The sequence below is a fragment of the Podarcis filfolensis genome (genome assembly GCF_964270895.1).
Source record: "Podarcis filfolensis genome assembly, chromosome: 12".
Taxonomy (NCBI): Eukaryota; Metazoa; Chordata; class Lepidosauria; order Squamata; family Lacertidae; genus Podarcis; species Podarcis filfolensis.
In genome coordinates, this window is record NC_139614.1 from 57,512,289 (window position 1) to 57,525,952 (window position 13,664).

At 44.6% G+C, this 13,664-nt stretch overlaps 2 protein-coding genes and 1 long non-coding RNA gene across 30 annotated transcripts in view; 2 read left to right on the forward strand and 1 right to left on the reverse strand.

The window, feature by feature from the left end:
- The window catches only part of LOC310745971 (uncharacterized protein), a 105,968-nt gene that overhangs the window by 28,827 nt on the left and 63,477 nt on the right, over positions 1–13,664 (reverse strand). The window lies entirely within an intron of this gene.
- Positions 1–13,664, forward strand: part of LOC310746011 (uncharacterized protein) — a 104,746-nt gene that overhangs the window by 2,302 nt on the left and 88,780 nt on the right. The window contains exons 2-4 of one of the 3 annotated variants that reach the window (XM_083579565.1): positions 1,365–1,863; positions 2,053–2,134; positions 2,385–2,464. In XM_083579565.1, the coding sequence (XP_083435691.1) occupies positions 1,450–1,863; positions 2,053–2,134; positions 2,385–2,464 (576 nt within the window). In that variant the 5' untranslated portion in view covers positions 1,365–1,449. The remainder of the gene's footprint in view (positions 1–1,364; positions 1,864–2,052; positions 2,135–2,384; positions 2,465–13,664) is intronic. The other 2 variants (XM_083579564.1, XM_083579568.1) reach the window with 2 other exon arrangements.
- LOC310746299 lies at positions 10,280–12,417 on the forward strand. Its single transcript, XR_014540599.1, has 3 exons — positions 10,280–11,491; positions 11,673–11,890; positions 11,925–12,417. It is a non-coding gene; the product is annotated as an uncharacterized lncRNA (long non-coding RNA).

Genomic DNA, 13,664 nt, shown 5'->3' on the forward strand with positions numbered 1-13,664 from the left:
GACGAGCTGGGCTATTGAGTAGTCTCTTGCCCCAGAATATTTTCCTCTTAACAGCAGAAAATAAATAAGGGCTGTTGGAAGATGGAGGTGTTAACGGAGAAATCTGAGGGCTCCCTTGGACAAAAAACAAGGACACCAGCCAGGAATACCAGAGCAAAACAGCAGCCAGTAGGCTTGGTCTTTATTGAAGACAGTTGCGACAGGACTCCCACCTGTCACCAGGTGAAACAAGATGGAAGCCCCGAACAAAAGAGACCCCAAAATTTTATTAGCTGCTAATCCCCATGTTACACCCCCTTCAAACTACATCACTAATACATCACGGTTACATCAAGAAAGATGAGGTCTGGTGGCCGTAATCTGAGCATCGTGGACCCTGCCCCATGGTTCCCCTTGCCCTCCACCAAACACCCCTCATGTGTAACAAAAGAGATCTTTACATTTCCCTGTTTCCCAGCCAAGTTAATCCCACCCTTTTGTCTTCATCTGCGTTTGTTATTTCTGGAATGGCTACCTGTCTGGCACTCAGGTCTCAGGATGCCAGGGATTATCACTCAGGCAGAGGGGCTGCTGAGTAGCTGAGCTCACATGTCTATATGCATTTCTGAAGTTTTCCCAGTGAGCCAGTACATAGGTACATTTATCAGCGAATTCTTACATTTGGTATCGTGCAGCAAAGGCCCTTTGAATAGATAGGAAGAACCTGCGATGGGGTGTTTTGTGGGGACAAGTCACAAAAGTCACAAAAGCGATTGTGCTGATTTTGGTAGTGGGCTGCAATGTGTACGATATCTGCTGGAGGGGCAACCCCCCCCCAACCTATACATAAATTCCTGCAACAAAGGGCAGAAAAAAGAAAGTGTTTTTTCATGCAGTGCAGAGTTAAACCTATGGAACTCCCTCCCACAAGAGGCCACCAAGCTAGAGGGCTTTAAAAGCAGGAGGAGCTCTTTAAAGCTTTTTAGAAACGTTTAGCCAGGATGGCTCTGCTTTGTCCTCCTCAGCTGGAGATAGGGATGCTCCTGAATTGCAATTGCTGGAATTACACTTGGTATAACCTCACTTGTCATTCACAGTTCTGTCTTCATTCATTGACTGAAAACGCTGAAAGTCAGGAGCAACTAAGCTGATCCATCTGACAGAAATTCCGTTTCCGTTTCCTGCACATTTTGCATAGTAGCTTCCAGGAGGACAAGATGTTGGCTGCTTTTCCATCTTCTCTGTCTTCTTTCTGTAAAGAAAGGTCAGAGTTTGGGCTGCAGTGTAGTCTATCCCTAGTTCCCAGCAAAACTCACCCATGCTTGGTCAGGGACCCTCTTTTTTCTCCTGACCGTGTATCAATTTCATATGTATTTGCTTTGCAGGATTTACCTCTGCTTAGGACAGACGGAACTGGGCAGAAGACCAAGGGCTCCCTTCTGATCTCTTGGGGGATTCCTGAGAGCCCAAATGGATGAGCAAGATTCATCTGGCCCTGAAGGAGGAAGAGGCCATGCCAAACAAACTGGGAGCAGTGGGGGATTCTGGGAAAGGTCCATGCAGAAGATCCTGGGTGAGGAGGACATTCTCCGCTCAGATGTGCAGAGCCAGCAGTTCAGGCAGTTGTGCCACCAGGAGACTGAAGGACCCCGAGAGGTTTGTGGTCGATTCTGCCACCTTGACCATCAGTGGCTGAACCCAGAAAGGCACACAAAAGCTGAGATGCTGGACCTGGTGATCTTGGAGCAGTTCCTGGCTGTCCTTCCACCAGAGATGGAGAGCTGGGTGCGGGAATGTGGAGCGGAGACCAGTTCCCAGGCGGTGGCCCTGGCCGAAGGATTCCTCCTGAGTCAGGCAGAGGAGAGGAGGCAGGCAGAGCAGCAGGTGAGAGACACTTTCCTCTAGGTAATCCTAAGGGGCTCTGAACAGAAGGGAGAGTATCCCCAAACCCTCTTCTAATGGCCCATCTATTTTTGGAAAGTGAATGGTATTAGATACCCCTATTTCCCCTCAGCCATTCCTTTTCCAATCCTTCTTCCCGTTCTCTGTTTTGAATCCTTGTTTCTCTTTCAGGGAAAGGATCTGTTTGCAGAAAGGAGCCTGGATTCCTCTGAGGCAGAGAAGACTCCGTTGGACACCAGAGAGAGGCCCCTGGGTAAGGAGGAAGGAGTTTTTTCGCTGTTTGGTCACATTCTGTTTGTTTTGGAACTATTCTGTAGGTTCTTTTAATCATTTGGGGCCAAGAGCCCAAAGGAGGGGAGATGTATTTTTGCACAACTAACATGAAATGGGTACAAACATTCACTCAGCAGGTGAGGCTTTTAGAAAGGCTCTTCTGTATTCAGTGCTGCTGAAACCTCTGAGAAGCGGCACTAAGACTTCCCACTTACCTTCTTGTCCTGCAGCTGACAGAAGGATGATGGCAAGACCTCCTCATTCATCCTTTCCTGGTGGAGGGGAAGCAGTGACTGTGGAAAGAATTCAGGTAGGAGGAAGGAGCATTGTGGGGAAGGAGGCTGAGGGAAGGGGCAGCCAGGTGCCTCTGGGCCAGGATGAATCCCTCTCCTCATCTTGGTTTCTGTCACGCCTGTCCTTAACAAAGGCTTAAAATGCAATTCCAGAAGGTTAATAAACAACCATCTCACCTTAACTGGCCTTATGAATATTGCTGGTATTATTTATCTGTAGTTGTAGTTTTATTCATTGATTTCCCATTTAATATTAAAATAGGCTTCTAACCATAAAAATATTAGTGGCCAGGATTCACCAAATGAGCCCCATCAGTTGCACTTTCTCCCTCCTTCCCCTCCTGTGACCCCCTGCACCCCCTTGAAGTTGGTCTTAGGGCATTGTGGAGGTTTCCCCTTCCAGAACAGCAGACGGGGAGAGGAAAGAGGGGATCCTGCCATCTGGGAAACAGGGACGCTTGAGGAACGCCATGTGGAGCTCCACCCATTTACACATAGATTAATACCCATTATTAAAAGACAATGAAAGACACATTTAATTAAAATGTACAACGAAACAATCCCATTAAAGGAGCACAGCAATTAACAGGCAGAAAACTACAAAGCAATGTGTGGTAGATAATGTTTTCTAAGAAGAAGACTTTCCCCTTTTTATTTTAGGGTCCGGTGTGCTTTGAAGATGTAGCTGTTCATTTCACAGACGAGGAATGGACGTTGCTGGATCCTGACCAGAGAGCTCTGCATAAGGAAGTCATGGGGGAGAATCGTGGGATCATGGACTCTCTCGGTAAGGCTCCCTGTTGGATCATGATATTTGTTTAGAAATATATTTTGATGGGGCTCAACAGTGCTGCCTACAGCATCTGATATTTTAACACCCCACAGCTCACCTAGATTGGAGGGCTATCTGCTGTTTTGTCAGTGAATATTCTTTCTCCAATTTTGTCATTTTAAACCACAATCAGGCTGCACTGATCTGCCCAGGAATTTTAAAATGTAGGCTTCAAAGTTTTTAGGGAACTTGAAGTAACTTCTGTCATCTTATTTGTTTTTGCTTGTGTGCATTTTTGGTAGTCCAAAGAGACGACAGACATTGGAGATGGCACAGATTTCATGGCTGGGCTCAACAAAATACATTAAAGAGGAGATTCTGGCTTTTGGATCCTTGTTGTTCCAATATTTAATTCTTTTGAAAAAGAATTTTATTCATTTTAAATACAAATCTTCCAATGATTAACAGATCAAATCAAATCAAAACAAATCACAAACAATATTACCAATTATATATTCCAAATTTAAATAATTTCAAAATTGGGACTCCCCAAGGCCTGGATTTCAAGAGATAATGTCTATAATTGTTCCTCTGCTTTCTTCCTTGTTCTAATCCAAATTCTAATCATAATTCTGTTGTTAACCACCCTCATCTTCTCAGTCAGTCACTGAACCATCTTGTTGGACAAGTCCTTATATCTATAAGTATGCAGGAGACAGGTTTTATTTGATGTGATCCATATCATTCTTTGTCAGATTAATTTGTAACACAGTCCTCCTTCAATCTGCCATTTCTTGCCCCGAAAGATTCTGGGCATCCATCCAAGGTTAAAAAACAACGATGACTTCTTCTCTTTGATTTTTCTTAATGAGCTGGTAGTTCAAAGGTATGTCTCCAATAATTGCTGTAGTCTAGGATGTACCGTATTTTTCGCCCCATAGGATGCACCGGCCCATAGTTTTTTTGGGGGGAAATAAAGAAAAAAAAATTATTTCCCCCCCAGGCACTTGTGGGGCCGGCAGCGGGGAGAAGCGCTCTTCTCCCCGCTGCCCGCCTGCAGACGAGGTCCGGGGACAGCGGGAAGACGCGCTGCACCTCCCAGCTGTCCCCGGAGCTTGCGGGGCTGGCAGCGGGGAGAAGCGCTCTTCTCCCCTCCGCCCGCCTGCAGACCAGGTCTGGGGACAGCGGGAAGACGCGCTGCGCCTCCCAGCTGTCCCCGGAGCTTGCGGGGCTGGCGGCGGGGAGAAGCACACGTCTCCCCGCCGTCAGCCTCCAAACCACATTGGGAGACAGCAGGGTGGCGCCGTTCCACCTCCCCGCTGTCCCCCGACCTTGTGGGGCTGGCGCTGCGGCTCTCCTGAAGCCTGGAGAGCGAGAGGGGTTGGTGCGCACCGACCCCTCTCGCTCTCCAGGCTTCAGCGAAAGGCTGCATTCGCCCTATAGGACGCACACACATTTCCCCTTCATTTTTGGAGGGGGAAAAGTGCGTCCTATAGGGCAAAAAATATGGTATTTCTCAGTCAGTAAGTTATATGAAAGCTTTCCCAGGCCCTAGGAAAACTGGCAGGAATCCATAAATCACAATCAGACTCTCTTCAAACCATATACGAAAATGAGCTTAACAAATATATTTGTATATGAAGTATCCCCTTTTATAATCCAAAAGGTATCTCCATCTCCTCAGAGGTTTCTTCTTTCCTTGCTGTGCAACAACTGTCACCATCTTTTTGTTCCCCTCCTCAGCCTGAGCCACTTTCGTTTCTGATCTTATTTTGCCAGATCAAATTAGGGCTCTCCACCAATAACTTTACAAGTATGTATCCAATTAGTTTTTACACCTCCTGCGTTTCCTTTAGGTAATTAACTTTTTCTTTCTTGGTGAGCTTTGCCAAATCATAAATCATGGAGTAGCAAATATAACGAAAACAAAAGAATGGCAGCCGCTCACCTCATTAATCCAAATGCCAAAAGAAGAGTCTCTTTGAACTTGGTGTCCAGCGAATGTATAGTTTGGCAGATTGTTTCTTTTATCTCCTTCCATCCAGAACATGCCTGTTGTTAGTCAGAATCTTACTAATTTGTAGAAAACAGGTATCCCCTGCTCATGGGAGTGGTTCTGGAGAGTGCCCAGTTTCATGCCAGGCTTAGCACCCAGTGTCCCAGCCCCCACATCTTGTTGCAGGTGGCTGATAATGGAAATCTGTGGGTGAGACAGCCCCCCCCCGCCCTGGAGGGGTCAGCAATATAATTACCCTCATATTATCCCTGAATTTCTGGCACGACCCGTGGTCCGATCTCATGAGAGGCAGCCATTTCCCTCAGCAAGAAACAGGAAGCTGGTTGTTCCAATATTTAAGACCTGCATTTCCTCTTGAAGTTCTAATCAGTTTCTCTCTTTGTTGCAGGTGGCGATGAACTGAAAAAGAAGAATAAGGGAGAGCATGACAAAATCCACATGGAGGAGAAGCCATTTAAATATCCGGGACATGGGAATTTCAGTCAGAGCTCCCACTCCACTCCCCATCTAATAAATCTCTTGGGGAAGAAACTCTATCAGTATTCAGAATGTGAAGAGAACTTCTGTCAAAAATCCAACCTCTCTTCCAATCAAATAAATCACAGCGGGAAGAAACCATATCAATGCTTGGAATGTGGAAAGAGCTTCAGTCAGAAGGCCAATCTCACTTCCCATCAAAGAATTCATACAGGGGAGAAACCATATCTGTGCACAGAATGTGGAAAGAGCTTTGCCTGGAAGAAAAGTCTCACTTCCCATGAAATAATACATACGGGGAAGAAACTATATCCGTGCTTTGAATGTGGAAAGAGCTTCAGTCATAGCATCACCCTCACAGTCCACCAAAGAATCCATACTGGTGAGAAACCATATGAGTGCTTGGAGTGTGGAAAGAGCTTCCGTCAAAGGGCTGCTCTGGCTTCCCATCAAATAACTCACAGCGGGGAGAAACCTTATCAGTGCATGGAATGTGGAAAGAGTTTCGGTCGGAAGGATAGTCTCACTTCCCATCAAATAATTCACACAGGGAAGAAGCCATATCAGTGCTTAGAGTGTGGAAAGAGCTTCAGTCGAAAGAATGTTCTCAGTTGTCATGAAAGAATTCATACAGGGGAGAAACCATATCAGTGCTTGGAATGTGGAAAGTGCTTCCCTCAGAGTGCCAGTCTCATGTACCATCAAAGAATCCATACAGGGGAGAAACAATATCAGTGCACAAAATGTGAGAAGAACTTCATTAATATGGCCTCTCTCACTTCCCATCAGATAACTCACAGTGGGGAGAAATTATATCTGTGCATAGAATGTGGAAAGAGCTTTCGTTGGAAGAAAAGTCTCATGTCCCATCAAAGAATTCATAAAGGGGAGAAACCATATCTGTGTGTTGAATGTGGAAAGAGCTTCAGTCAGAGGACCAGTCTCATAATCCATCAAAGAATTCATACAGGGGAGAAACCATACCAGTGCTTGGCATGTGGAAAAAGCTTTAGTCGGAAGGATAGCCTTACTTCCCATCAAAGAATTCACACTGGGGATAAACCATTTATATGCTTGGAATGTGGAAACAGCTTCAATTCCAAGAGGAGTCTCACTTCCCATCAAAGAATCCATACGGTGGAGAAACCGTAGCAGTGCTTGGAATGTGAAAAGAGCTTCAGACATAGCTCCAATCTCACTCTCTATGAAATAGCTCATGACGGGGGGGAATCACAGAGTCATATAATTGTATCAGAGCAGGGACTCTGCAGGTCATCTAGTCCATCCCTCCACAATGCAGCAATCTTCACCCTCTGCTTAAAACCCACCAAGAGAGAGAAACCACCACCTTCTGAGGCAGCCGGTTCCACTTTGAAAGAGCTTTTACCTGCAGAAGATTCTTCCTGATGTTTAGTCTGCATCTCTTTTCTTCTTATTATTACTAGTTTAATTTATATACCGCCCTATACCCGGGGGTCTCAGGGCAGTTCTCAGAGTAAAATCAAGGTATAAAACCACAAAATACATAATAAGAATAAAAACAACCACCCAATAGCCCCCCCCAAAATAGGCAAATACACTTAAATCTGGGGTGCAATTACGCTGGAGCACAATAAAATGCTTACAACTTGCAACTTAAATTCTTGCAACTTGCATCCATTGGTGCGGGTCCTCTCCTCCAGAGTAGGAGAAAACAGGTTTGCTTCATCTGCTATGGGATGAAACCTGCCAGAATGGATGGCAATGTTGAATATAATTTCTCCCAGGACGTGTGCCAAATCAGAAGATTGCTGATGATTGATGAAAGCCCTTATGAGGGATTCATTAAAGGGGAATTGTTGTGGAATCGCAAAGATATTGGGTCCAGAAGACTAATTTGACACCGGGAATAAAATAAAGCTGAAGCAATAAAATTCATGTTTCTTTATTAATAGACCTTCCTACTGTGTACAAAACATAGACTATCATGTTTAAAGCAAGGGATAATACTTCCCCAAGGTTCCTGAAAGGTTGATCTCCTCAGATTAGTGAGATCAAGGAAGCCTTGAAAGGAGAGTTATTAGTTTTCCTCTCAGTCATTCTGTGTTTTATATTGCTGTGTTGTGGTATTCAATGCTTGTAAAAGTGTGTTGTTTTGTACCTAAGGCCAATCGGTAGATTGATAACTTTGATAAAGTGTGGTCATAATCCTTGAAAAGGTTATGATCACAGGGGGGAATGATATAAGAATTAGTGACCCCAGGTATATATTTTTAATTGTTTTAATAATATTTCAGTGTTTCACTTGAATTGCATTTAACCTTTTAACAGCAAGGATAAGGGACCAAGATGAACAGAAATTTCATGATGATTGGAATAAATACTGGATGTATATTGGAATCAATTTGTAGATAGCACTAGCGGGGGTAGAACAACTCTAACAGTAAGAGATTATTATTCAAGAGCGAAAATAAAATACGTGACTACAGAAGTTATTTGACACTTATCAAAGGGGTGGAGGGAAGTCCAAGGCTCGACAGAGCCTAAAATAAGGTGTTTGCGTTTGTATAATTTGGTGGACATAATATGTAAAAAATATTCAAATGAACTTTGTATACAGCTATTTGTTTATTTGTGAAAATTCCAATAAAAACTTATTTGCAAAAAAAACACAAAAAAACATTCGTCATAGGACTTGGTTTCCATATGCTTGCCCTCTGTACATGTTCCTGTTTGTTTTTTATTCTTGTTCTGTAGACTAGTCTGATTTTTATTGTATTTTGTGTAAAAAAAAAAATCAATAACAATACCTTTAAAAAAAAGAACACACATGTAGCCAGTATATGTGTGGCTAATCAGAAGTCGCTGATTCTGACATTATGCTGGTCTACGGCTGTAATAAAGTGTTGTTGTTGATTCTGGCATCCCTTCCTCTTTTGGCTGTTTCCTTGATTTCATTCTCCAAATCAGTATCTCTCTGGGCATTTTGGTCAGGGGAATGATAGCTTGTTCCAAGTCCTACATTTTGAGCAGACAGCAGAGAGGAATGTGCGTCTTGGTTAATTGGTGATTAATTTACAGTCTGGTTTTGAAAAGCTGAACTAGTTCTAACTGGTTTTAAACTGAAGAACAAAACTTACAGCTGAATCCATAGCTTATATGCCACTCTTCCTTCCCCTACCAAAAAACTGCAGCTTGCATTGAGATGCACCTACCTTGTTGATTCTAAGATGGCTCTCCTGCGAACTTACTCTCTGCCACATGAAACCGTAGGTCAATGGGTTTTGCTTTTTTGATACCTGCCTCTCTAAAATTGGGATCTCATCTAAGCTTCTGGCTCCTCAAGATATTCCTGCTGGGGCAGAGCTGAAAAGTTTCTAAAGTGTTATTGCCCCTAGGATGGAGTTCTGAGGCTTAATTTTTTATATATACTGGATTTAGCTCCTAGCACACACACAGTGCTTTCACCATGCCCTTGTTAGAATTTCAGTGGATGCAACAAACAAATGGGGATACTTAGCCCTGCAGTTACAGAGCTGCTCAACTCAGTTTTTCCTCTGATGCTGTGTCACTGGCATTGAGATCAGCTGTGCTCTGAGAACATTTGTGCATGTTTGCTGCATACCTGCAGCTACAGGAAGGCAGATTGTGCCCTTCATTGATCATTTGAGCATCTGCAAGCCAAAGCTTATTAAAGTATAAAGTGTGGGAGAATACAACTCTTTCCCAAAACCTTTTCTCCCAGGACCTTTTGTTCTCCAAGAGAAGAATTTCAAAAGGAGATTGCAGCATGAACTGCTGGACTGCAGCTCTTGAATTCTGTCACCTTTGGCTGGAATGGGGATAATAGATTCTTATGTGTTATTCTGATATACATGTGTTATTTATTTTTATTTATTAGCTAATTATATTGACACACACCCCCTTTCTTCCAAGGAGCTCAAGGCGCCATACATGGTCTTCTCCCAGCAACACAAGGAAGCAGGTCAGGCTAAGAGACAGTGACAGAGTGGGGATTCGAACCTTGGTCTCCCAGGTCCTAGTCCATCCAACACTCTCCACCAGCCTTTCTCAACCTGGGGTCTCCTCAATGTGGAACAACGACTCCCATCATCCCTGACCACCTTAGGGATGATGGGACCTTAGGGATGATGGGACTTGGACCCAAAGTGGAGAAAGGCTGCTCTACACATTACACCACAGTGGCTCTCTTATGCATGGTGACCCACACCAGACAAGCCCCTTCTCTCTCTGGGGGAATGTGTAAGTGGGATGTAGGCTTCTCTCAGATATTTCTCACCAAGGTCCTATGGCCCACTGGGGATACTTTCGTTGGGTTTAGCATCATCTTGCACTGATGCTACCATGTTTTTTACGATTAGAAGGACATGGGATCATAGGGGGCTCCTTTATCTCTGGGGGCTCTGTGTCTCCATGGACTGCAGACATTCTCCAAGGACATTCTCATTTCAAAGGACATTCCCAGCCCTATCTGGAGATGATGGGGGTTGAATCCATAGCTCTATATGCCACTCTTCACAAACCCAGGGTTTGTGTTTCCTTGGAATGAGGGACGGCGGAGACTGTGGTGTCATTAGGATATATGGTTTATTTACACATTTCTACAACCTGACCCTGCGATGGAGGAGATCACAGCATCAACACCCCAAGAAGTTCTTGCTTGCCCCATAGTCGCAGCCTTGTATTCAAACGAATCAAGCATTTCTCTGTCCAGCCCGATTCCTTGCTTCTAGTTTCCCCTACCTTTAACCCCACCCACCCTAACAACCTATCTCAAACCTAACCCTAAATCCCTAACCATAAGCCGGAACCTGAACATTAACCCCTAACTGTAACCCAACCCTCAAGCTCTAATCCTAAACTTGACGCCGAACCCTGTACAATTATCCCCTGACCCTAAAGCTAACGGCCCCTAACCCCACACCCTACCCTGAACCTTAATCCCTAACCCCTGATTGCAACCCCTCTAACCAAAACCCCAACACAAACCCCTAACCACAAACACTAATGGTGACTTTAACCCAGGGGTAGTCAACCTTTTTATACCTACCGCCCACTAATGCATCTTTCTTGATGGTAAAATTTCCTTACCGCCCACCAGTGCTTGATGGAAGGAGGATTCAGCTTGTGCCGTAGAACCCCCTACTGCCCACCTGGAATCCTGAAACGCCCACTAGTGGGCGGTAGGGACCAGGTTGACAACCCCTGCTTTAACCCCTAACCCCTAATGTAACACTAACTGCAACCCCTACCCCTCAGCCATCTAATCCTACGCCCCAAACCTTAATCCCTGACTCCTCGTAAAATTCTATCACAGTTCTTCTTGTCTGTCTTCCTGTGTTCATCAAAATCAGGGGTCAGCAAACTTTTTCAGCAGGGGGCCGGTCCACTGTGCCTCAGACCTTGTCGGGGGCTGGACTATATTTTGAAGGGGGGGGGAGGAACGAATTCCTATGTCCCACAAATAACCCAGAGATGCATTTTAAATAAAAGCACACATTCTTCTCATCTAAAAATACGCTGATTCCCAGAATGTCCACAGATGTTCACTTTAGAATCACTTTAGAAGGTGATTGGGCCGGATCCAGCCACCAGGCCTTAGTATGCCTACCCATGAGCAAAATGAACCTCATGCCTCGTGCTGCCTTTCCCTAAATTTTTGCTCCCCGAAGCACAGCCAGTCGCCACAGTCTCTTCTGCCCTGGAATCTAACTTGTGCCTACTTTCCTTGGGTACACAGACATAGGTAAGACTGCCAAATACATGAATGTGTGACGTGTTAGGTCTTCTTCCATGTCTAAGTTTCAAAGCCATACGTGTAGCTCCCTGGATTGGTAGTCTATTTTGGAGACACCCTTCTCCCCATACGTATTTGGGAAGGCCAGAGTCACTCATCACGAACCTAGCCATTTCCAGAAGAGATCTAAAATCTCTCTCAGTGACTGAGCTTTGCTTCAAGGTGTGGCTAAAACTCCTCGTGTGTTATCCCTTCTTCATTCAAGAGGGTTTTCATGTGGTGCGAGAGAAACCATTTGGATCCCTTTCCAATGGGGCTTCAGGCCCCATCATGGGACTGAAACAGCCTTGGTCGCGAAGGTCGATGATTTCCGGCAGACTACAGACAGAGGTGAAAGCTGTTTCCTGGTTCTGCTGGATCTCTCAGCGGTTTTTGATACTGTTGGCCACAGCATCGTTCTGGACCATCTAGGAGGGACGGGAGCTGGAGGAACTCTTATGCAATGGTTCTGCTTCTTCCTCCTGGACTGTGTCCTTATTTTCTGTGTGTCCTCAGCAGATACCAGGAAGAGCCTCATGATGACACCATCCTGGACATGCAAAGGACGACAGTTGCAGTCAGCAGCAGCACAAATTTGAAACTTGGAGGTTCTTGAAGTACGAATTACTTGTCAACATCTTCAGAGAAGAAATCAGCACTGATGGCTACCTCGTCAGTGTTGCCAAATCGCCATTAACCGTCTCCCCAGATGTGATGTGGAAAAGGTATTCCACACCTCGTACAGTAACTTGCACCGTGAAGAAATATTGGGCACTGAGGGTCTGCTCCATTGCAATTCTCATCCACATACTGAAGTCTCCTAAAATTAAATTCATACACAGCCATTGAAAGATGGTTTCTCTGCACTATGAGTTCTTTGATGGGCAGTGAGACTAGTGGTTACTGAAGGTCTTCCAAGCACTATTATGGCTTCCCCCTTGTATGAATTCTTTGATGGGCTGTGAGATTGCCCCGCTTATTGAAACTTTTTCCACATTCCAAGCACTGATACGGTCTCTCCCCTGTATGAATTAGATGGTGGGAAATGAGACTTAACTTCTGGGTGAAGGTGTTCCCACATTCTAAGCACTTATATGGTTTCTCCCCTGTATGAATTGTTCGATGGAAAGTGAGATTTCTCTTACAACTGAAGGTATTTCCACATTCCAAGCATTTAAATGGTTCCTCCCCACTATGAAGTCTTTGGTGGGAATTGAGACTTTCCTTCCAGGTGAAGCTTTTCCCACATTCCATGCACTGATAGGGTTCCTCCCCACTATGAATTTTTCGGTGGGAATTGAGACTATCTTTCCGACTGAAGCTCTTTCCACATTCCAAGCACTGATATGGTTTTTCTCCAGTATGAATTCTTTGATGGGGTGTGAGATGGCAGCTCTTACGGAATCTCTTTCCACATTCCAAGCACTGATATGGTTTCTCCCTTGTATGAATTATTTGATGGGAAATGAGATTTTTCTTCTGGTTGAAGCTCTTTCCACATTCCAGGCACTGATACGGTTTATCCCCTGTATGATTTCTTTGATGGGATGTCAGACTTTCTCTCCGAATGAAACTCTTTCCACATTCCAAGCACTGGTATGGATTTTCCCCGGAATGAATTCTTTGATGGCAAGTGAGATTTTTCTTATGGGCGAATCTCTTTCCGCATTCCAAGCACTGATATGCTTTCTCCCCTGTATGAATTATTTGATGGGAGGTGAGATTGGAGTTCCGGCTGAAGCTCCTTCCACATTCCAAGCACTGATAGGGTTTCTGTCCATTGGGATTTCTCTGATGGGAAGAGGAATGGGAGCTCTGCCTGAAACTCTTTCCACACTCCAAATATTGATATGTTTTTTTCACTGTGAGGATTTTGTCCTCTTCTCTCTTGTTCCTGATTTCCAATTCATCACCACCTGCAATGAAGAGAGAAACAAATTAGGAAGAAATGGAGCCCCAAATTACTGAACAATGCTAATGAATGCTTCTGATAGAGGAAGAACTGAACGGACTTAGTTGTGAGGTCTTCCTACAGGGTTTGCTACCTTTGCTAACTGGCATTAACAGACATATCTTTGGTAACCTGAGTTCGGAAAAGCATGGCTCTTTCTTCTTTGGCCCTATCATGGAAGCCTGCCTTTTTTGGTAATAAAAAACCTGACAGAAGCAATAAAA